At 41.2% G+C, this 23,578-nt stretch overlaps 2 protein-coding genes across 10 annotated transcripts in view; one reads left to right on the top strand and one right to left on the bottom strand.

Moving 5' to 3' along the window:
• Positions 1 to 10,449, top strand: part of arhgap22b (Rho GTPase activating protein 22b) — a 50,157-nt gene extending 39,708 nt beyond the window's left edge. The window contains exons 5-14 of one of the 7 annotated variants that reach the window (XR_013306083.1): positions 5,946 to 6,074; positions 6,516 to 6,723; positions 6,792 to 6,924; positions 6,999 to 7,072; positions 7,134 to 7,255; positions 7,327 to 8,248; positions 8,317 to 8,516; positions 8,581 to 8,686; positions 9,660 to 9,759; positions 9,920 to 10,449. Coding sequence is in view for 2 of the 7 variants with exons in the window: in XM_077625494.1 (XP_077481620.1) it covers positions 5,946 to 6,074; positions 6,516 to 6,723; positions 6,792 to 6,924; positions 6,999 to 7,072; positions 7,134 to 7,255; positions 7,327 to 8,248; positions 8,317 to 8,516; positions 8,581 to 8,627 (1,835 nt within the window). In the remaining 5 variants the exon portion in view is untranslated. Of the gene's footprint in view, positions 1 to 5,945; positions 6,075 to 6,515; positions 6,724 to 6,791; positions 6,925 to 6,998; positions 7,073 to 7,133; positions 7,256 to 7,326; positions 8,249 to 8,316; positions 8,517 to 8,580 lie in introns of all 7 variants that reach the window. The other 6 variants (XR_013306082.1, XR_013306081.1, XR_013306080.1 and 3 more) reach the window with 6 other exon arrangements.
• A 1,405-nt stretch (positions 10,450 to 11,854) lies between these two features.
• Positions 11,855 to 22,881, bottom strand: mapk8b (mitogen-activated protein kinase 8b). 3 transcript variants are annotated; one of them, XM_077625508.1, is made up of 12 exons: positions 22,562 to 22,881; positions 19,699 to 19,873; positions 19,265 to 19,394; positions 18,779 to 18,837; positions 17,601 to 17,739; positions 17,090 to 17,255; positions 16,344 to 16,415; positions 15,622 to 15,804; positions 14,440 to 14,564; positions 14,286 to 14,349; positions 14,101 to 14,178; positions 11,855 to 13,514 (listed from the first exon to the last, which is right to left on the bottom strand). In XM_077625508.1, the coding sequence occupies exons 2-12, from the start codon at positions 19,821 to 19,823 to the stop codon at positions 13,498 to 13,500; spliced, it is 1,158 nt and encodes a 385-aa protein (XP_077481634.1). In that variant the 5' UTR covers positions 19,824 to 19,873; positions 22,562 to 22,881; the 3' UTR covers positions 11,855 to 13,497. The 3 variants fall into 3 exon arrangements, with proteins under 3 accessions (XP_077481634.1, XP_077481632.1, XP_077481635.1); XM_077625506.1 differs by lacking the exon at positions 16,344 to 16,415 and adding an exon at positions 15,963 to 16,034 and having other exon boundaries at positions 11,856 to 13,514; XM_077625509.1 differs by lacking the exons at positions 11,855 to 13,514; positions 16,344 to 16,415 and adding an exon at positions 15,963 to 16,034 and having other exon boundaries at positions 14,096 to 14,178.
• Positions 22,882 to 23,578: the final 697 nt, after the last annotated feature.

Raw genomic sequence — 23,578 nt, 5'->3', positions numbered from 1 at the left:
AAAAAGATATAGTATAGTAAGGCTTTTTTCTTAAAAAACATGTATAGTAAGGCTTTTTTTCTTAAAAGCAACATAGTATAGTAAGGCTTTTTTAGTAAAAAAACGACATAGTATAGTAAGGCTTTTTTAGTAAAAAACGACATAGTATAGTAAGGCTTTTTTTGTAAAAAAACGACATAGTATAGTTAGGCATTTTTTCTTAAAAAAACGACATAGTATAGTAAGGCATTTTTTCTTAAAAAACGACATAGTATAGTAAGGCTTTTTTCTTAAAAAACGACATAGTATAGTAAGGCTTTTTTCTTAAAAAACGACATAGTATAGTAAGGCTTTTTTCGTAAAAAAAACGACATAGTATAGTTAGGCATTTTTTCTTAAAAAACAACATAGTATAGTAAGGCTTTTTAGTAAAAAAAACGACATAGTATAGTAAGGCTTTTTTTCCCTAAAAAATGACATAGTATAGTAAGGCTTTTTTCTTAAAAAACGACATAGTAAAGTAAGGCTTTTTTTCTTAAAAAACGACATAGTATAGTAAGGCTTTTTTTCGTAAAAAAAAAAACGACATAGTATAGTTAGGCATTTTACCTTAAAAAACGACATAGTATAGTAAGGCATTTTTTCTTAAAAAAACGACATAGTATACTAAGGCTTTTTTTCCCTAAAAAATGACATAGTATAGTAAGGCTTTTTTCTTAAAAAACGACATAGTATAGTTAGGCATTTTTTCTTTAAAAACGACATACTATAGTAAGGCTTTTTTGTAAAAAAAACACATAGTATAGTAAGGCATTTTTTCTTAAAAAACGACACAGTATAGTTAGGCATTTTTTCTTAAAAAAACGACATAGTATAGCAAGGCATTTTTTCTTAAAAAAACGACATAGTATAGTAAGGCTTTTTTTCCCTAAAAAAATGACATAGTATAGTAAGGCTTTTTTCTTGAAAAACGACATAGTATAGTAAGGCTTTTTTCTTAAAAAACGACATAGTATAGTAAGGCTTTTTTCGTAAAAAAAAAAAACGACATAGTATAGTTAGGCATTTTTTCTTTAAAAACGAAGTACTATAGTAAGGCTTTTTTGTAAAAAAACCCCACATAGTATAGTAAGGCTTTTTTCGTAAAAAACGACATAGTATAGTAAGGCTTTTTTCGTTAAAAAAAACGACATAGTATAGTTAGGCATTTTTTCTTTAAAAACGACATACTATAGTAAGGCTTTTTTGTAAAAAAACCCACATAGTATAGTAAGGCTTTTTTCTTAAAAAACAACATAGTATAGTAAGGCTTTTTTCGTAAAAAAAAAAAATGACATAGTATAGTAAGGCTTTTTTCTTAAAAAACGACATAGTATAGTTAGGCATTTTTTCTTAAAAAACGACATAGTATAGTTAGGCATTTTTTCTTAAAAAACGACATAGTATAGTAAGGCATTTTTTCTTAAAAGCAACATAGTATAGTAAGGCTTTTTTAGTAAAAACGACAGTATAGTAAGGCTTTTTTAGTAAAAAAACAACAACATAGTATAGTAAGGTTTTTTGTAAAAAAAAAAAACGACATATAGTTAGGCTTTTTTTCTTTAAAAACAACATAGTATAGTAAGGCTTTTTTTCTTAAAAACGACATAGTATAGTAAGGCTTTTTTCTTAAAAAACGACATAGTATTGTAAGGCTTTTTTGTAAAAATCAACATAGTATAGTAAGGCTGTTTCCCTAAAAAAACGACATAGTATAGTATGGCTTTTTTCCCTAAAAAATGACATAGTATAGTAAGGCTGTTTCCCTAAAAAAACCACATAGTATAGTAAGGCTTTTTTCCCTAAAAAATGACATAGTATAGTATGGCTTTTTTTCCTAAAAAACGACATAGTATAGCATGGCTTTTTTTCTTGAAAAAACGACATAGTATAGTAAGGCTGTTTTCCCTAAAAAACAACATAGTATAGTATGGCTTTTTTCTTTAAAAAACGACATAGTATAGTAAGGCTTTTTTTCTTAAAAAACGACATAGAATAGTAAGGCTTATTTTTTTTAAAAACGACAGTATAGTAAGGCTTTTTTCTTAAAAAAAACAACATAGGCTTTTTTTCTTAAAAGATATTATTTAGTAAGGCTTTTTTTCGTAAAAAAACATAGTATAGTAAGGCTTCTTTTCTTAAAAAATGACATAGTATAGTAAGGCTTTTTTTCTTTAAAAAAACAACATAGTATAAATAGTAAGGCTTTTTTCTTTAAAAAAAAATGAAATAGTATAGTAAGGCTAAGAGAGTTCGGAGAATAAATCTGACAAAAAAAATTCTCACACTGTTTATTGAGGTAATGAAAAGGATAAATACAACTTCCAATCACTCAATTTCAGAAGTCACTGTGGTCCAGTGGCAAAAACCACCGGTCAGAACTTAAGGTGGACTAAAGTTCAAATCTCGAGTGAGTTCAATTCCACTCTTTGCAATTCTCAAATTGTTTATTGAGGTAATGAAAAGGATAAATATAACTTCCAATCACGTCATTTCAGAAGTCACTGTGGTCCAGTGGCAAAGACAATGGGTCAGACAGACCTCAAGTTAATGGATTTAACTGCCATGTGGGAGACTGGAGTTCGAATCCCGCTCTCGTTTGACTGATCACTACACTATGTAGTTCAGTAAATGGGTAATCCTTTTTTCATTAAAATAAACACTTAGTCATTTTTTTCAGCAAAACAATTATGTTCCGGTCAGCCTTCGGCTGACCGGAAGACAGTTGGGGGGGGGGGGGGGGTTCCTGGTGGTGTTCGACAGTCGGCCTTCGGCCGACTGCCGACACCATACAGTCGTTGACTGGCGACACCGGGACGTGAACCCTCGACACCCACGTCGCAGGCAGGTGACTAACCCACTACACCACGAGGCGGCCCGCCTATACATGGTCATTGGGTGCTCTTATTTAAGGAAAGATGACTTAGTCTTTTTTAATGGCAAAATGGTTCGTCGTCCACTGAGATTCGAACCCTGCCTGCCCACACGGCAGTCAGGCGAACAAACCTCTACACCATGAAGTGGCCACTCTAATCTTTGTCATTATTGGAAAGTCTTGACTACACATACATAGGAATAATTAAGGGAAAATGTTTCCTAACTGGGTTTGAACCCCCAACTGCCTGCATTGCAGTCAGGTGAGTTAACCACTACACCAATGAAGCAGCCACAATTTACTTTGTCATTATTGGAAAGTCTTGACTACACATACATAGAAATAATTCAGGGAAAATGTTTCCTAACTGGGTTTGAACCCCCAACTGTCTGCATTGCAGTCAGGTGAGTTAACCACTACACCAATGAAGCAGCCACAATTTACTTTGTCATTATTGGAAAGTCTTTACTACACATACATAGAAATAATTCAGGGAAAATGTTTCCTAACTGGGATTTGAACCACACCTGCCTGCATGACAGTCAGGTGAGTGAACCTCTACACCATGAGGTGGCCACACTTTACTTTGTCAGTATTGAAAGGTCTTGACTTGAGTGGCCACATGCAACTTGGCCACTTCTGGAAAGCCTTGACTGCATACGGTCGTCTCTACTTAAGGGAAAAATGTCTTAGTCATTTTTGGATAAGGTGTCCCCACTTTACCAGCAAGGATGCGCAATATAGAAAATGAATGAACAATTTTCTATATATATAAATAACCATTTATGTAGTATACATAGCCATTCTATACATAGTCGTTTTTTATTTTAAAAAGCCTTACTATACTGTCCTTTTTTTATGAAAAAAGCCTAACTATACAATGTTGTTTAAAAAAAAAAAAAAAGAAAAGCCTTACTATACTATGTCGTTTTTTAAGAAAAAAAAGCCTCACTATACTATGTCGTTTTTTAAGAAAAAATGCCTAACTATACTATGTCGTTTTTTTTACGAAAAAAGCCTTACTATACTATGTCGTTTTTTAAGAAAAAAGCCTTACTATACTATGTCGTTTTTTAAGAAAAAATGCCTAACTATACTATGTCGTTTTTTAAGAAAAATGCCTTACTATACTATGTCGTTTTTTAAGAAAAAATGCCTAACTATACTATGTCGTTTTTTTTTTTTACGAAAAAAGCCTTACTATACTATGTCGTTTTTAAGAAAAAAGCCTTACTATACTATGTCGTTTTTAAAGAAAAAAGCCTTATTATACTATGTGGGTTTTTTTTACAAAAAAGCCTTACTATAGTATGTCGTTTTTAAAGAAAAATGCCTAACTATACTACGTCGTTTTTTTTTTTACGAAAAAAGCCTTACTATACTATGTCGTTTTTTACGAAAAAAGCCTTACTATACTATGTCGTTTTTTAAGAAAAAAGCCTTACTATACTATGTCGTTTTTTAAGAAAAAAGCCTTACTATACTGTCATTTTTTTAGGGAAAAAAAGCCTTACTATACTGTGTCGTTTTTTAAGAAATAATGCCTTACTATACTGTGTCGTTTTTTAAGAAAAAATGCCTAACTATACTATGTCGTTTTTTAAGAAAAAATGCCTAACTATACTATGTCGTTTTTTTACGAAAAAAGCCTTATTATACTATGTTGTTTTTAAGAAAAAAGGCCTACTATACTATGTCGTTTTTTTATACTAAAAAAAGCCTTACTATACTATGTTGTTTTTTAAGAAAAAAGCCTTACTATACTATGTGGGTTTTTTTTACAAAAAAGCCTTACTATAGTATGTTGTTTTTAAAGAAAAAATGCCTAACTATACTATGTCGTTTTTTTTTTTACGGAAAAAGCCTTACTATACTATGTCGTTTTTTAAGAAAAAATGCCTTACTATACTATGTCGTTTTTAGGGGAAAAAAGCCTTACTATACTATGTCGTTTTTTTAAGAAAAAATGCCTTACTATACTATGTCGTTTTTTAAGAAAAAATGCCTAACTATACTATGTTGTTTTTTACGAAAAAAAGCCTTACTATACTGTCGTTTTTTACGAAAAAAAGCCTTACTATACCGTCGTTTTTTACGAAAAAAAGCCTTACTATACTATGTTGTTTTTACGGAAAAAAGCCTTATTATACATTAAAACTCATAGGACCAGGGTGAGGTATCAATCTTGGTCTTTGGGCCCAACTTGTTCGCCAGTCTGGTGTAGAACGTGTAGATGGTAACGAGGCAATTTGCCTTTGTGCTTCTCGCCAGGGTTTTGTCTAGCCAAAAGTAAAGTTGTAAATGAAGATGTCTGGTCAATAAGCTCTCAAACGCTTTGGCCTTCCACTCTTGGGCCTTCCCAGTCTCCAGTCACGAGGTATCGAGGAAGGTCAGGATTGTCCTAATGAGCTCCTACGGGGATCCTTGCACTTTCTATCCGTCGGCTACTCGCGGCTAAGATGCTTCGGTCCACAGGCTTTTTGCTTCCTGCTCTTCACCAGTGCATTGATTTTTTTTTTGTACTTGGGCGTCTTATCGGGAGATTAGTCTGCGGGGCGGAAGCAAAGTCCGAGTCCTCTTCTTCGGAGTGACCGCCATGCCGCTGGGTTGTGTTCTGGTCTGGGGAGAAAAGTGCCTAAGGTTTTTTCAAGTATGCAAAGCGGCGCCGTGTGTTCGTCGCGCCGGTGTGACTTTGCAAAGCTGGCTGACAATAGCGTTTGGCTTTACGGCTCCACTCTTTCTATTTGGACTCCCAAATAGCTCGGCGCTAAATGACTGAACGCAATGAGCAACTCTGCTTCATCGCTGCAATCGATGAGCAGCGCCGTCCGAAATCGGATTCGTTCCGCTTCTTTCTGTCGGAAGAATAATCGGTCAAGCAACATGATATCTTTGAGACAAAGTTGTTTGGTCTTTCTTATGGAGCTATGGCACCATCTCATGGTAAGTAACATTCTGCTGTTTGGTGAGATACGAGAAATTGAAGTCTTCTAAAAAAAGAAAATTATGCCTTCTTTCATCAGGTTGACCGAGCTGTTTTCTGTGTTTTCAGGGGGAACGGGGGAGAAAGAGCGCACCCCAATGAGCCATGAATCTTTCCTCCTCATGGCCAACTCCCAGACAGACATGGACGACTGGGTCAAAGCCATACGCCGGGTCATTTGGGCACCTTTTGGAGGAGGTAAGGCCAAAACAGGCAAGTATCGTTCAGACAGAAATGCTATTAGCAGACTTCAAATTTTGCGCATTCAGAAATATAAGAGAAAAATTGAACACTATAATAACAGCGGAGAGAAATCATTCACATGTGGTCTTGACCATTTGATTTCTGCGTGCAAGTAAACACAACCTTGAGACTGGAGCATGACAGTTAATTTTTAAAAAAATTGATTCCTATTTTCTGTGACAAAGATGGCTGTTTTGTTTTTTTGGTTTGGTTTTCTTTAAAACCTCCAGACTACTGAGGGACTGTGCAGTTGTGCCTTGTGGACTTCCTGTGTGGCTCCAGTTTTTTTTAGCTAGGTTTACAATGTCTTCTGTGTCTGTATCGCTACTGCCGGTTTTACAAAAAAGTATGTGATGTATAATAAAATTATATTTGAACATATTTACGTTTCTCCAGGGATATTTGGCCAGCGTTTAGAGGACACGGTGCTGTACGAGAAAAAATTCGGCCCTCGGCTGGCCCCTCTGCTGGTAGAGCAGTGCGTGGATTTCATCAGGGAACGCGGCTTGGACGAAGAGGGTCTCTTTCGAATGCCGGGGCAGGCCAACTTGGTCAGGGATTTGCAGGAGGCCTTTGACTGCGGCGATAAGCCTCTCTTTGACAGGTAGGCAGATCCGCCTAGTTTGGAGGCTGACATCGTCCAGTACTCTCACTTTCTCCCCCCCCCCACAGTAACACGGATGTGCACACGGTGGCGTCTTTACTGAAGTTGTACCTGCGAGAGCTGCCCGAACCCGTCATTCCCTTCTGCAAATATGAAGACTTTCTCACATGCGCGCAGCTTTTGGCCAAAGACGAGGCGGAGGTACTTTTTGTTTTTGTCCTTGTTCTGTTTGTTTGAAAGTTTGACCACCACTAAACTATTGGTCGATTGAACAGGGCGTTCGGGAGATCGGGAAACAGGTCAACGTATTACCTCTGCCCAACTACAATCTTCTCAAGTACATATGCAAGTAAGTTGGGTGGCCGGTGCGGGTCCGCCAGTCCTCCGCTAACGTTAGCGACCGTTGCTAGATTCCTCGATGAAGTCCAGTCTCACTGTAACGAAAACAAGATGAGCGTCCAGAATCTGGCCACCGTCTTTGGGCCCAATATCCTCCGGCCCAAATTGGAAGACCCGGTCACCATCATGGAAGGTAAAGCGTCTGTAAAGGACGATTACCTGTTTCTTCTCATTCCCAATCATGTCCTGTTTGGTCTTCTCCAGGGACGTCTTTGGTCCAGCACCTCATGACGGTCCTCATCAGGGAACACCAGTGTTTGTACTCAGGGAGGGACGGCGAAGGCCCGGCGGTTCCCCAAACGGAGCACCAGCTCCTCAGTCGTAGCCTCGGCGCCTGGATCTCCGAAGAGGACCTGCAGAGCTGCCCCGCCCCCAACGCAGACCAAGAAGCCAACAGCTGTGCCTCCTCACTCGAAGCCAAAATGTGCGCCGCCGCCGCCGTCAGCCCAAAACTGGGGTCTTCGCCAGCCAAGGCGGAGGCGGCGGTGAGCCCGAGCAAACAGGCCAAGAGCATCCCGTCGTGGAAGTACTCTTTCAAAAGCTCCGCCCTCACGCCTCGTTCTCAGCCGCCGCCGCCGCCCAAGCAGAGCGGCTCGGCGGCGGAAGCCAACGCCGGAGGCAGCGGCAACTGGCTCATGAACGGTTTGTCCTCCCTGAGGGGCCACAGGCGCACCTCCTCGGGGGAAAGGTCCACGCGAGACCGCGACTCCACCGGCTCCTCGCAGAGACTCTCCACCTACGACAATGTCACCTCCTCCTCCAGCACGGCCAGCGTTCAGAGTGCGGGCAGCACCCCTTGGTCCACCTCCTCCTGCGAGATCTCCGTTCCAGATTCCGGGAGCGGCGATCCTTTGGCTGGCGTGGACAAAGGGGACTGGGCGGAGGTTCGTTGTCCGGACGGGGGGATGGCCGCGGATCCCGGCCCCGAAGGGGGCGGCGGCGGCGAGGCAACGGAGTTGTGCGGCGGCGGCGAGAACGGAAACGGGAGCAGCGCAGTCGCCGGGGTGCAGTGCGTCGTGACGTCGGACCAAGGGGACGGGACCGGGGTTGCCGTGAGCGATCTGGTAGAGGACCTCAAGGAAGAACTGAGGAAACAGAAGTCCGCTTACGAGGCCAGGATCCAGAAGTGAGTAGACGCCGCCGTCGCAGGCGCGTGACGAGACGGTGACGGCGCTTTTGCGGTATGGTCCACAGGTTGGAGGACTCCAGCGCCGCGCTGTGCGCCCACGTGGAGCGTTTGGAGCGGGAGATGGAGCAAGAGAAGAAGAGGCAGCGCATGCTGGAGATCAAACTCGGGAACTCGGAGCGAGCTCGGGAGGACGCCGAGAGCCGCAACAAACTTTTGGAGAAGGAGATGGAGGACTTCTTTTCCACTCTGGGAGACCTGACCACCAGTACGAGGACCAGCGACATTTGAGCGGACTCGGGGGAAGGTTTGGTTATTCTTTTTTGGGAAAGGGCCGCCTGCCTGCCGTTATCCTGGCCGAGGCCATTTCAGAGTCTAGGAAGGAAACGGGGTCCGATTTTGAGCCGAGCTGCACGGAACAGGAACCGAGTCTGACTGGTGAGCGCTGACCCACGTGACCAAACTGTAGCAAAGTACGTACGATAAATGAATGCAATATCTATCTCTGCTGTTTCAAAAGTTGAGGCGTGAACCCGAAAAATCGGAAACGGGAAAGCCCGCTATTCGAAGGGGGACAAAGACTGAGCCACGCAAGACCAACAAAGCCTCCCATTGTATAGAATTGCCTATATTGGTTTCGACTCCAAAACTATGATTGCAAACTAAATTTTACAGATGACGTAGATCTTAGAAAAGGTGAGTTGCATCGCTTTGACTTACTTTGAGACCGATGACTACTTTCCTATTAGTCAGGGTTTTGGCAGCATGCTAGCATGTTGCCAAAAGAGCACAAAATACGTGGAACCCAATTGGAGACTTCTCTGTAGTGGCTTTGAATTATTTAGTTAGCGCTAAAGGAAGAAAATAACTCTCGTACTCAATGGCCAGTCTGATAAAAGTCCAGTTTAACGCATGTCTGACCTGACTTTGGCGCAAAAAGCTCAACACTGCCCCCTAGAAAAACCACGGTCATTTCTGCTTGTGCCTTTGAGGAAGTCCTTCTGATTGAAATTGAAATGAAAAGGCAATCGCTGGCCCGGTCCGCAGACGTAAAATTGCCGTCGCATTTATCGCCAAGTGCTCGTGACCGATTTAGGTGCCATTTATCGTGAGTGACTTTGTACTTCTGAATGGGGGCGGACAAAAAAAAAAAAAACTAAAAAATCTCGTGTCCTCCTCGTAGTGAATGTAATGGTGTTTGACCAAGCCAGCTCGAGAGGAAATGCACTGGTCAGCATTGTCCTCCATTTTGTGTCTTTGACTAAACTCTTAGGAACGAACCTTGCGCATATTTGCTCACGGAGCAACTGCATGCTAACGAAAAATGAAGTTAACTAAAAAGGGCCTGACGATAGAAAAGTGCTTTAATACTTGACTGTTCCATATTTGAAATATACTACTGCATTTGTAGGATTTTTAATGCACAGTACGTAAAGTCCAGGAAGACGACGACCGGCCATCCTACGACGGTTATCGCGGCAGTCCGAGAGAAATCTTTATTTCTCTTTAATGTAAGTCTACGTCTATGTACAGGTACGTCACGGCTAAAGTTTTTTTTAAGGGTCATCAATGGTGCTTTTTATTTATTAAGTTATACATGATTGTAAAGAATGGACACGTACGGAGAATACAATTAAAAGCAAGTTGATCTAATTTGTCCAATTTGTTTAGTGTCCAATCGGCATGTTTTTGGAATGTGGGAGGAAACCGGAGTACCTGGAGGAAACCCACGCAGGCCCAGGGGAGAACAGGCAAGATCCACACAGGTAGACCGTCCTGGATTCGAACCCAGGACGGGAAAAAAAAGACATTAGCATCAATCAAAGTGTATTGGTTTATTGGTAGTACACATTGTTTTGTTCTTACATCGTATTGAGTTGAAGAGGAGGCAAAGTGTTTTTTGTTTTTCCTTGGGAATTCTTGGAACTATTTTGCTTTTTTTCGGGCTGGTGTCACTTTTCCAACAAGTCCAGACCAGCACCATACATATGATATGATTATTATTATTATTAGCGTCATTGTTCTTACCGCAGCCTAAGATTTGTTAGGCGGTGAAGGCCAAAGATTTCAAATTAAAATAAAAAATAGGGGAAGGGGGGGCAGTACCAACACTTTTGATTACCTTCAGGCAACGTTAATAACAGAGCAAAGTTTGTCCAAGTGAAGGTATTGCACATTTAAGTTTCAAAACAACAAGAAAATACATAGAAGGATTCTCTTTCAGGTGTAGGTCAACTTTACATTATGTACAAAAATCTGTCGAACGCAACAAAGGGTATGTATCACTTTTTCCTCAGTCAAATAAATAATAATGTAATCTGATATTCACATGTCTTTTCTAGAAGTGTCCCAAATTCATCGTGAGGTAGTTCATCAAAGTCGACAGGTCATTAATCGACAAGAGGAGGAGGAAATTAAGAGTAAGAGCACTTTTAAAATGTTTTAATTTGGGGGGAAAAGAAATTGCCGTCCTGCTTGAAATTGAGTATTACAACTTGTATAACTAACTCTGTGTTTGCAGGCTAAACTCAAAGACAAAATGTGCACTAAACAGGTAAGAGTTTGATTTTGCTAAAATAATAGTTGCTACTTCAGATATCAGTCTCATGTTCTATCTAGTTGGGCTAATGGCATACTTACCTTGAAAATGCCTGAAATTAAGCAGGGTCGGACCTGGTTAGGACTTGGATGGGAGACTGCCAGGGAATTCCAGGTAATGTAAGCTCTTCTAAGTTACCAAGGGGAATTAGCTCGGTAGTTAGTGCAACAGCCTCACAGGTCTGGCGTCCTTGGGTTCAAATCCCAGCCTGGGTATGCCAGCTGCTGTAAACTCTTATGTTACCAAGGGGAATTGGCTCAAGTGATAAAGTGCTCACTTAGCCTGTGAGAAGCAATGGGATCTCTAATATACACGGACTCTAAAGGGGACCCGTGGACAAGGTAGTTACTGCGTCAGCCTCGCCGCTCTGGCGACCTGGATTCAAATCCTGGTCGGTCCAACCGTGTGGAGTTTGCCCTGCAATCGGCTGACCATTGATTTCTGGAATCGGTGGCGGAGGGGACCAAGAAATCCAATTCTACTTCTACAGAAAACTGTGTAAGTAGAACTTTATTTCTTGGTCCCCTCCACCACCGATTCTAGGAATCGGTAGTCAGCCGATTGCAGGGCAAACTCCACTGTTGGACAGACCAGGATTTGAATCCAGGTCGCCAGGACTGCGAGGCTGACGCACTAACTACCTTTGCCACAGGGCCCCCTTTAGAGTCCGTGTATATTAGAGATCCCACTGCTTCTCACATCGTAAGTGAGCACTTTACCACTTGAGCCAATTCCCCTTGGCAACATAGGGGTTTACAGTACCTGGCAGGGATTTGAAATCAGGACGCCAGACCTGTGAGGCTGTTGCACTAACCACCGAGCTAATTCCACTTGGTAACTTCTAAGAACTTACATTACCTGGAATTCCTAGGCAGTCTTCCATCCAAGTCCCATCCAGACCCGACCCTGCTTAATTTCAGGCATTTTCCAGGTAGTATGCCATCAGCCCACCTAAAACATGAGACTGATATATTAAGTAGCACCAATTATTTTAGCAAAATCAAACTCTTACCTGTTAAGTGCACATTTGTCATTGAGTTTGGCCCACAAATAAGTATTAACAATTAAGGGGGGGGATTAAAAGCTATGAACGTGAACCTACTTAATAACTATGCAAACTATTCCAGCAGGGTAAAGGTGGCCTGTTGTAACGCCAATTGTTAAACTTTGATGAAAGACCTTCCTCGGACACCTCACATCGTCCCTAACGCTGCCCACCTAAGATGGAAATAAAAACCAAAGTATAAAAATATACAAATGCATTTTTTTGTTGTTTGTTCCTCCTGCCTTCCAAACAACAAACGACCGTTTACAGTACAACAGGCACTTTCCTCTTGCGTACAAACACCACAACATTATTGCATAAAGTAAGAGTGGTTGGTTGGCTTTCTTTTTTTTTAACGCGGACTGCTGGTTAAACGTGCAACTTACTGGGCTTCTTTTTAAAAATGGTCAACACACGACAGTATTCGGAGTTACTAATAACGGGATGTTTGCTTTTTTTCCCACTTTGTCATCCAAAAAATAAAGAACAAACCAGAGGCTACATCCTGAAAACTTTTCAACATCCACTTGTCTAAATGTAGGTCCATCTCCTTCCATTCTATCCATACACAGTGGAACCTCCAAAGTGGATCAATGTTCTGTGAAAATTCTGCGTACTTTTTTTAAGGAGAATTGATTTTGTAAGCGTAACATTGGGAATGGAATTTCTGCTTACAGATCAATTCCATAGACCAACGGTGACCAAGTCCAGTCCTCGAGTGCCTCAAGCCAGTCTGTTTTCCATATCTCCCTCCTCTAGCACACCTGAATCAAATAATCAACTCATCACCAAGCTGTCCACAAGCTTGATAATGACGCAGATTATTGGATTCAGGTGTGTTGGTGGAGGGAGATATAGAAAACAGACCGGATCTGGGATCTCCAGGACCGGCGTTGGCCAACCCTGCAATAGACAATCACATTTTAACAAGACCAATACAAGATAATTATAGGCATTTCTAGTTTGTATTATATTTTTTAAAGGTTCTAATTGTTGTACATGCAACAAGGATTGCCAGTATTTGCGGGAAAAATGTATTTGTAGCCATTTTAATAGCCCAAAGTGTCAGTATTGCCAAATTAGCGATTTATAGTGTCTGAACGCTTAATTTTTTTAGTGACTTAAATTAGCATTATATAGGACAAAGTTTTATCGTTGAAAAATTAAGTGACAGTAATGAGAAAAGCCAGGCAGCATTGCTAACGCTAAAACGGTCACCTTAAAACTTTGGAGGTTCCACTCAATCGAAAGCCTTCGTAATGTATACGACGAATGAGGAGTGTCAATGAACTAGCGACTATCTAGTGTCAAAACTGTACAAAGTCACTGGATGTATACGTACATGACGGCTTTTCGGAGTAATAGCTTAGAGCACATTAAAACACACACACACGGGTCGTCACAGTCTGGTCGTTACAAACCGCGGCTAAAATTGTCTCTTGCCAAAGGAACTAAAAACAAAAGAAAAGAAAGAAGACCTGCTCAAGAGGAGGCGGCTTACGAGATGATCGTCTGCGGCGCCAACTGATTCAGCATCTGTGGACGTGGGAGGGAGGGAGGGGGGTCGACGTGGGCCTGGGAGGGCGTGGCGTCGGGGGTCGCTGCTCATTGTTGCACCTGGGCTGTGGGGGGAGGCACTTGTTCAGAGATAGTTCTTGCAGGTAGAGTACAACATTTATGCATTTACAGGTCATCGTTTTGTTGCACGGGAAAACCAAAAATCACAAATACTGTATTCTCTCGCGTATAAGCCGCCCTGCGTATAAACTGTACTCTTAAAATGGCCTTAAAATGGTTGAAATTTACAATTTCTCTGGTATAAGACGCCCCCTGATTCACAATTTTCACCTCCATATTCATGGTTTTAATAGGGATTACAAATGTGTTAAAATCTTAAGAAAAATCATCGCACATACTATTTATGAGATCCTGTATGAATCGAAAGGATCGTCTGCTGGATTACACATTATTCAGGTCAATATCATAAGTTAATATGCCTGTTTTTGTAAATGCCAAATATCAAATTATTCTATTTGAAAAAAGAAATAGCTATCTTGACGAGAACATGATGCTTTTTAATGAGAAATTACAATTTCCTTACTAGAAGTTTAAGATGTTGTGGCGGCCATATTGCTACTATTGCATATGCGAGAAAATACAGTAGGTGATTTTTCAAATAATTGTGGAACTGTCCACTTTGCTACTAACCTATGGACGCTGGCGGTCCTCGGATGACGCCGTTTTTTGTTCTTTCCTCCCAGTCGAACACCTCTTTGTATATCAGTTCTGAAACCAAAAGACAAGTCACGGATGAGATTGTGCTTGGCTAATACAAGAAGTCATTTCATTCCTATTGTTTATCATTTGCACAAAATGGCTAAAATCTCTGCTACCTTTCCACTCCTCCACCGTATGCTCCCGCTCATCCAGCTGTTTGTCGGTGATGGCCGGCGGCGGCTGCAACAACGAATGACGTTGACGCTCATTCAAAGGCCCTCCTCCAATCGAAGCGACCGAGATTGACGACTATTTTGATTGAGTACTTACCGCCTCCACTTCGGCGGGGTCATACCAGACGTTGATATAAGAGTGCTGGAGGGCCTCGTCCACCGAGATCCGTTTGGAAGCATCGATGACCAGCATCTTGGACAGCAGGTCTCTGGCTTGGCTTGCTGATTTTTGGATTGAGGGAGGGAGGGGAAGAAAAAAATATTAATAAAAAGCTCATGCTGAACCAACTGTTGTCATTTTCTGTGTGATACAAAAATTGCGTGGTCCTTATTGTTTGAATATGGGAGGCACTGACTTTGTAGCCACGTGCTATTTCTTTCAACACTAAAACCAATTGAAAGCATTTATAAGCAAGCTCTAAAAATATAGGACAGAAAGCCTAAACTGGAACAATACTGTTAAATATGCAGATGCCACCTTAGTTTACAAAATCTTCCAACACAAAGCTCCTCCTCCACTGCAAGATTTTCTACCAAAAAATTCCAACACATCAACAAGGGCTGGCTCTAGAGGTGACTGTGTAGGTCCCTTCAAAAACAATGCTAAATTAGCCAAAGCACCTTCATACCTAGAACTCAATACCAATAAACTCCCGTCCGTCTCTAAACCTTTCGACCAAACTTCTTAAAGCCTGGCTATTAAACGAACAAAATTGCAATCGCAATGCTGTCTTGATTAACAGGCGCAACCATAGGGAACTAATGCGCTATATTCTTCCTGGCCTGACCTTAATGGACCTGACAGGGAACCCGGTTGTCAAATCAAATTTTCCCTGGCGTGCATTAATGAAGACAAAAACAAGATGTGTGTGACTCCCCAACAGCTTTGTAGCGCCTACTGTGATTCCCTCCATTTCCTCACGAAGGCAGCTTCAGGTAAAATAGCGTTTTAGTAAACAACTCGGCATGTCAGCTTCCCTATTAAGAGATTCTTCCAAATGGGTGAACCATCATCATAAAATCGCAAGGTATGACGACGAGTGTCAACACGTCAGCCTCTAAAAGACCAATAAAACGGCTTCATCCGAACTCGATACAAGACCAACATCGTCTGTCCCAACACGTTTAGATATCGTTGCATAACGCTGCGTTTTCTTCCGAGCCTCGAGCACGTGATAGGACGGAAATAGAGGCGTAAATGTAAATACTACACTGTCTTCTGGAGCCGCAAAGAGCATGACGGTTTGTACGGAAAGGATAATTGGGCCGAGGCGCTTACCTTTCAGCTTGTTGTGTTCGGAATCGGCGGGGAAGAGAACGTCGGGAAAGAGCTTCTCGAAGCTGTAGCCGGTGTAGCGCGGTCGGTTCTCCACGTAGGTCCTGACCGATTGGTTGAGCTTCATCAGGAACTCCTGAGATGGCGTCCCCAGCTGCTCGATCACCTTATTCCACTGGTCGATATCTTGGAGTGGCAACGTTAAAGAGAATAGCCGACATTCGGAATTTGCTTGACGTCGACTTAACTTAGAGATGGAAGAAAAAAAACACGCAGTATGCATACTGTATGACCAAAAGATGTGAGAAGATGGCCTTTTGGATGAAGGTCTGACTTAAGGATACAATCAGTGCCTGGAAACAACACACTACCCCGGACCATTTCTGCCATGATGCAGCCGACAGACCAGACATCAACTGAAAAAATGGAATGACAACCGCCAAATTAGCATGCAAGACGCTAAAATATATAACTTAAAAAAGACAGACAAAAAAAGATGAAAACATGAAACAGATAGATGTTTGCATACTGTGTGGCAAGGCAACAAAATAAAAAGAAATGCATGCACTGTAACCAAAAGGAAAAATAAATAGATTCGGTATGGTATAAACGAGCAAACATTTGACTAAAGAGGAAATGGATGTTAGAAATCAAGCGCAAAATAATTGGATGTAAAACATTTGTTTTGGGTGAGTACTTAGATGTCAAAAAGGCTGCAAGGATACAATCCCTTCCCGGGAAAAGGATTTTGTGGCGGACCATTTCTGCCATAATGCAGCCCACGGCCCAAATATCCACTACAAATGTGCAGCGTTAAAAGGAAGGAAGAGAAAATCAGCAACACAACTTCAAGATGGCTGTTCATCAGCGACATTAGAGAAAGAAAGATTTGCGCAAATGACTTTGTTGAGGGAGGAGAAGGGAATATTGGAGCTTAAGTACATTTTCTTTTCACTCAAATCAACTTATCACTCAAACCGGAGGTTGTTCGGGGTCTGCAGACATCAACTTTTGACGACAGTGATCAATGTGAAAATTTGAATTTGAAATAGTTTTGGAGGGTTTATTTGATTAAAAGTTTGTTGAGAATGACTTTATATTGTTCACTTTAAATTAGAAGATTTTCAGATGGTGGTGAGATTTCTTCAAAGTAAATAGTGTCACTATCGACAAGAAAGTCTAAGACTCCAAGGAACAATGTGTTTTCCCCCTTGTTTGTTTGGCGATTTTATTCTTTTAAGCCAAATGCGGGATTGTGTCAAATCAAAAATATTTTGCCAAAAGTTCCTTTTAAACGGGCTGCAAGACAATCACTAGAGGCTTCCTAAAACATCAAGCCGCATGTCCAGGAAGTTCACCCCCCGACGGAGCCGAGTTGCCAATCATGCCAAGATACCAGCGCAAGAGGCTGCGACCGTTGAAAGAACAGGAAAATACAAAAACAAAGCAACATTTTTAAAAAAGGACTCACCGTTAGCTTGATAGCCCATGCCGAGGATGACTTCGGGGGCACGGTAGTAGCGCGTGACGACGTAGGGCGTCATGAGAAGCCCCGTGGCAGCCGTCCTGGCCAGGCCAAAGTCCAGGATCTTTAGTGTGCAGTCGGACTTGACCACAATGTTGCTTGGTTTCAGATCCTGGGTACATATTTGAAAAGAAAATACTGTCAATTACAGAACGCATTCTCCGAGTCCAAATGCTAAAAGTGTCTGTATTTTGCCACAAAGTGGGATGAGCTGTTAGCCAAAATGAGCATTTGCAGCATCCCCTCTTAACATAAAACAAATCTTCTGTCAAAGTGTAACAACCAAATTTCTGTTGCATCTATTCTCCTCGTGAGATCCTTGCGTGACAAGACGCGAGGGATGCTTTTCTCTGCCCGTGGCTCAATTGGTTCTGCTTGCCAAAGCAAAGACTTCCTCGAAAGGCTGACAGGCAGGTTTGATGTAAATGTCAGCGAATCCAAATGTGAACCAACTGACCCTGTGAATGATTCCAGCGGCGTGCAAGTGCTTGATTCCACACAGCATCTGGTAGAGCAAGTAGGAGAGCCTCTCGTGGTCCAGCTCCATCTGAATAACCTGACAGAGGTTGGCATCCATCAGCTCCATAACAAGATATCTGGAAACACGTCAGGGCATGTTAATCCAAGGTGGTTACATTGCGAGCAATGTTCTCATTAACAACATACTTGAATCACAAAGCAAAAATCACATAGCCCAAAAGATCATCAACTACCCCTACCTACCCTGTCCAGCCTCAGTGAATTTTGATGCGCACTTTGTTTTGCAAAGTTTCTCTCACTAGTTTATAAATAGATATATAGTATAAAACACTGTATATGTATTTTGCAATATACGACTGGATTATTTTATTTTACATAATGCAATGGAATAAATTGAGCTCACTTGATTGTGATTTTCTTGACTTTTATATTGCTGGACTTGTTCTCTGTGTTCTTCAAAGTTTATTTTACTAGTGTAAATATAAAGGTTAGTACCAACCGTCTATGTATTTTTTTTGCAATGTAATTTTGCCATTTGTCAAAAAACGAATTTTCTTTTTCAAAAATAACAATGTGATATCTGACAACTGTTCCATCTCCAAAATATAGTCAGGAACTTTTAGATTTCTGATTAAAGCACGACGGCATCGCTCGCTCGCTCGAGGTCTCGTTACCGACGAAAACTCAATCAGCGGTCCTATCAATCGGTCAACATTTAATTTTGCGCAAATTTGTTAAGTGAATTTGGAAATGGAGGGCTTTGTTTTCATCGCAAGCATTTGTTCAGCTTCCCTTTGAGCTCCAATCAGGTCGACACAAGAAACGCAAACACCCAAAGAGGCATAGTCCAATAGGACGACATTCTCGACTACATGAAATCACTTAGCCAAGATAACTCATTCTGTCGTCTACGGCTACGTCGATTTTTAAAGACTTTTTAACAGAACGTAGTCGAATCTGACACGTTGGAATAATATGTAGAAGTAATCCCGGATGGAGTACACGAGTTTTACGGCCTGACTGCGAACCCCGGCAAAGCCCGGAAGCGGCTACAAAATGTCAGCCAATATAATCCATCCCCCCTCCATGCATATCTTCCTGCATTCATTGACACATGGGATGAGTGGGCTGATTTATGAAATGGTTTCTACTCACACATCCTGGAACTCTTCCAGTGTCTTCTGTGGCGTGAATACATTTAGTAGACCGATGATCTGTCAAAAGAGACCGAGGTTTATTACTCGGCAGCAGATAAAGAGTTATGAAATGATAACATGACCGCTGGATGTTCATTTAAAAAGGTTGCGGCTGCCCGAGCTATTATCAGTCCCAACAGGATATTTCATTTTAGCATGTGGCATATGCAGTATTTTGAATGAAGCTGAGTTTTTCCTCATTACTTTTAAAATTGGATTGGCGCAAAATGAAAATGTCAGGACAGAAAATAAGTTCTATTTTTTTCCTCAAAATGGTCATCTTGAATACACAATGAATGTACGTACAACTGAGGAAAATTGATGCTTAGATTTTTTTTTTAAAAAGACAATTGTCTCCAAAATCTATTCTCCGATTGGAATTTGTATCGAGCATATTTGCATGTGCATTTCTTAAAAAAATGAATAAGCAAGAAACCAAACTTACATTCTTGTGGTTGACACATTTCATGAACACGAGTTCTCTGTAGGCTCGTTTGGCGTGGGTTTGATTCTGAAAGGGTCTGCTCAGCTTCTTAATGGCGACGTTTCTCTCCAAGTTGTGGTCGTAAGATGAACTGAAATTAAAACAAAACAAAAAAAGATTCAGGCAACCACTGGAGGCGCAGTTAAATTCATAAAAAGCGTACATGTGGGTCTTAAACTTGACATAGTTTTTACTGGATTTGTTTGGCTGCTTAATATAGATTAAGGATGGACATATTTTTTTAACAGTAAATGAAGCCGTAACATTCATAAAACACTACATTCCACTTTTAAACAGGCAATTCTGTTGAGTTTAGGTCAAAGTGTAAACAAATAGATCACCTTGCTGACTGGTTTTAGATGCAAAAACATTTTTTTTTTAAAGGAAAAGCTCACCAGACAATTCCTTGAGCCCCAGATCCAATAGGTCTGAGGTTCTGGTAGCGCTTCAAAACCATGAACGTGGAGTCGCCCACATCGATGCTGTAGTATTCCTTCTCGCGCTTGTTCCGGTTCATCATTTCGCCGTAAACTGCGGATTGGCATCCGCGTTGAGGATTATGCTTGATACCTGAAGAGAAGGAGAAAGAGAAAATATTTTAATTTCAAGGATGCTTATTAGCTAAAAGTTGAAAACGATGGTGCAGTGGATGATGAGGAAACAGAAAGCCGACTCATACTGGCTGCAAAGACATAAAATCATTAGCTGGATTAGGATCATGGCGTTGAAGAGAACATCTCGACTCCGATGGTTGGCTCTTTCTCGGACCGTGACTTGATGTGATCTGCATTTCTGTGACTAACAACCAACTCTTCTTTCAGCGCCAGCTCGTCTTCAAACAGCCATTGCATTTTTTCTCTTCTATTGTCATCCGCGCTCAGTTTTGACGGATGCGACTTTCGTCTTTTGAGTCACCACCGCGAGTCACTCGCAATTGTCGCGTTTTTTACACCGGTTTAAACGAAGCCTTAACCAAGTTAAAATACTCCATTTAAGAACTCCAATCTTATTCATCCAAGCTAATCTGATTAGAATTTTGTTCTCATCCACAGGGAAAGTACATGTGGCACTTTTTGCCAATTACACCCCAAGCCACGCGTTTCGTTCAATCTGAATATCGCTGCAGATGGCTGCATCCTGTCAGCCTGTCGGTCCTCACTTACAGCGTCTAGATGCAAATGCGGGGTGAAATTCCATTAAAAAAACAGCCATTTGCAACAAGAGCCACGACTGATAGCGGTCGACCCAACAGAGCGCGTGCAAGAAAGGGTAGTGCTAGCGCCACAACACCATCCTGTTTTAGCCGTGCTATTTCGGTGACTGACCAAAGTTTTTTGGGCAAAAGACTGCTACGGTATCTGGAAACACGTCAGTGCGTGTTAATCCAACGCGGTAAAATTGCGAGCATGTTCTCATTAAAATACTTGAATCACAAAGCAAAAATGACACAGCCCAAAAGATTATCAACTCCCCCCTACCTACCCTGTCCAGGTACAGTTAATTTTTATGGCCACTTTGTTTTGCAAAGTTTCTCTCACTAGTTGGGAAAAAGACTGCTACGGTATCGATGATTAGCATAACGCTGTTTTGGTTTGTCTTATTATGGCTGAATGTACCAACACGACGAATTCACTTATTGATTGTAAAAACCTAACTTGTCTGATATCAGCCCAATGAGTCATGTGGTCCGTCTGCTCCAGAATGAGCGTATCCTTTAGAGTTAACGCAGCCAAATATCAGTGAAAGTCCACAAAAGCAAGTCTGCCGTGTCAATAACGCTGCCAATGGTAAACAAGCAACTTGCTCTTATCTAACGTAACGGCTGCAGAAGCGTGACGATACGAAATGCAGTCAACGGCATTCAAATGGTACAAGTTATGAAGTTATTTGCTCGGGTTTCTACAAAATGAGATTCAGCAACCTTGACAACAAGCTAACGGCTCGGGAGGTTAAAAAATTCTTTCCATGACACTCAAGTGAACAATGACTAATCACCTAATGGGTGTTTTTGGCACCTCCCTGGCAATTGAAGGTTTCATTGTGTCAAAGAATTTCCAAAAAAAAACATGCAAACACGTTGCTAGGTTGGCAAAAGCCCTCCTATGCCTTTGCCCAATGCAGATGGGAAATATTACAAAGTATATCAAAAACACAACTTGGCACAAGGACACGATTTCATTGCTATTCGTGTAGGTACATGAATTTGTAGCGGCTAAAATTATGCACGGAATGTAACAACTTAAATTGAATGAGGAGTAGATTCCGGGAATCACGTCCGAGTATCCTGCGGGAAACAGTTAGAAAAAGGACCTTCATTTAATCAACGGCTTTTTACAAAAAATCTTGATTTACATAAGTACCACAAAAAATGGGAAGTGCAACCATGACAACGTACCCCTGTAACAACTTTAATTTCAATTTTCTTCAAACTTAATCTGTGAAATTGCATAATTTTGAGTAGGTGTACTGCTAGGATTGACACACCTTGGTTTGAAATTATGAAAAAAATCTTTATTTACAGTTACAGTATCACAAAAAAAGTAGAATTCAGGGGATTCACATAATATTGTACTTGTGGAATGAAGTGTGTTTTTTTTAATGCAGCTACTTTGTTTCATTTTTAATTCATGAGCTATACGGTGCTGTTTTTTGACTGTTGGGAGTATTTTTGTGGGTTTAAAAGCGCGATGAATACGCGGAAAGTCACCACTCTTGTTTTGAATGGAATTACTGTAATGCTTGGTAAATGTTATGGTTCGAGTCCTGGCTACGACAGTCTACTATCAAAGTGTCCTTCCTTAATTAAATACAATTAAAAGCACGTTAAATAGTCAAAATGCGAATCTTTTTTGCGCTGCCTTAAATATAAACCAACTCGACCATTTAGTGCCACAGCAGGAAAGACCCACAGTGAGGAGTATACATTTGTTTACACAGGCAGGTCTTCGGTATGCAGTCGTCCATAGTAAATCGCAACATATGTCAAACAAACACCGTTGTGGACGGACGCATGTTCCTACTTTATGGTTACAAGTGCAAAATAGAAGCGGAAGAAATCGGCGTGTTAATGTATGCGCTCAGCCAAGTAGCAGTTATAGGCCGGACCTGTCGTAGTGGCGTGCGGAAGCAAACACCTACCGAAGGTTGCAAACGTGATCTAAATTCGACAGTAGCCAACTCCAGCTACCAGCCGTTGGCAATAAACCCAGAAAACGCGGTTCACGATGAATGTAACACAATACTAGAGTTCGATCTCACCACTACTGTCCGGATGATTCCAACGGCGTCCACCCGCAGTCGCCTCGTCGCGCCGCCCGGCCGCCGTACACCCAAACTGGGCGGCTTGTGGAGACGAAACGACGCCTAATTCCTGGGCCCGGTGGCCCTCAAACTAACAGGCCGGGATCCCGGCAATGGGGAAAGGTGGCTGCGACGTAAGCTAATGTTTGAGCTTCCGCGATCGCAGGAGTTTCTGCCATTTCATAACGACAGACGTTGGCGGAACCTTGCGACGTTCCCTCGGCTGCACAATGAGGAGCGCTGGGGGGACGTTCCGGAGCTCCTGCGCGTTGCCTGTTTTTTTCTCCTTCCGGCGGATAGCGGAAATGACGATTATGCAACGTTTTTTTGGCGACAATTTCAAATGCTTTTTTAAATTATGGACGTTTTAAAATGTTATTCAGGTGTTTTCTTGACACGTTTCTACCTGTCCATCTAGCCACCCATATTGACGAAATAACATAAATATATAAAAATAATATATCTGCCAATTGACAGCTGCCTCATGACTCATCTCTGAAAAATAATTAGTACTATGCAATAATAGAGACATAAAAATAGCGTGTTTAATATGGCTAAAACAGACTTTAATTCTTTCTTCAAAGTCGAATTAAGAAATCAATCAAATGTGCTCAGAATGTCCTACTTTCTTATGTGCTTGCTATAAAATTCTATTTATTATTGTTATTATCAGTTATGAAAGCAGTGATTTTCAAAACACCCCAGAGAAGTGGTAATTATAATTTAGTTATGCATTTTGTCATTGAGTGGAAAGTCATTCAATTATGGCTGACATGACAAGATGAACAAAAATACTTATTTTTTTTATGGGGGGCTGATAGAAATTTGATTTTTTTTGGGGAAACACTGTTTATTTAAAGAGGTGCTTGCATGATATTGAGCTTTGAAAAAGAAAAAAATAAATATGTATTTTTGCCTCTGGTCCAGAACGTCTATGGCACGCCTCGTTTTAATGAGAAACGGCTTAAAAACCCA

This window comes from Stigmatopora argus, chromosome 18, assembly GCF_051989625.1.
Source record: "Stigmatopora argus isolate UIUO_Sarg chromosome 18, RoL_Sarg_1.0, whole genome shotgun sequence".
Lineage (NCBI taxonomy): Eukaryota > Metazoa > Chordata > Actinopteri > Syngnathiformes > Syngnathidae > Stigmatopora > Stigmatopora argus.
Note: the sequence above shows the minus strand (reverse complement) of the source record. Positions and strands in the feature narration are given on the sequence as shown.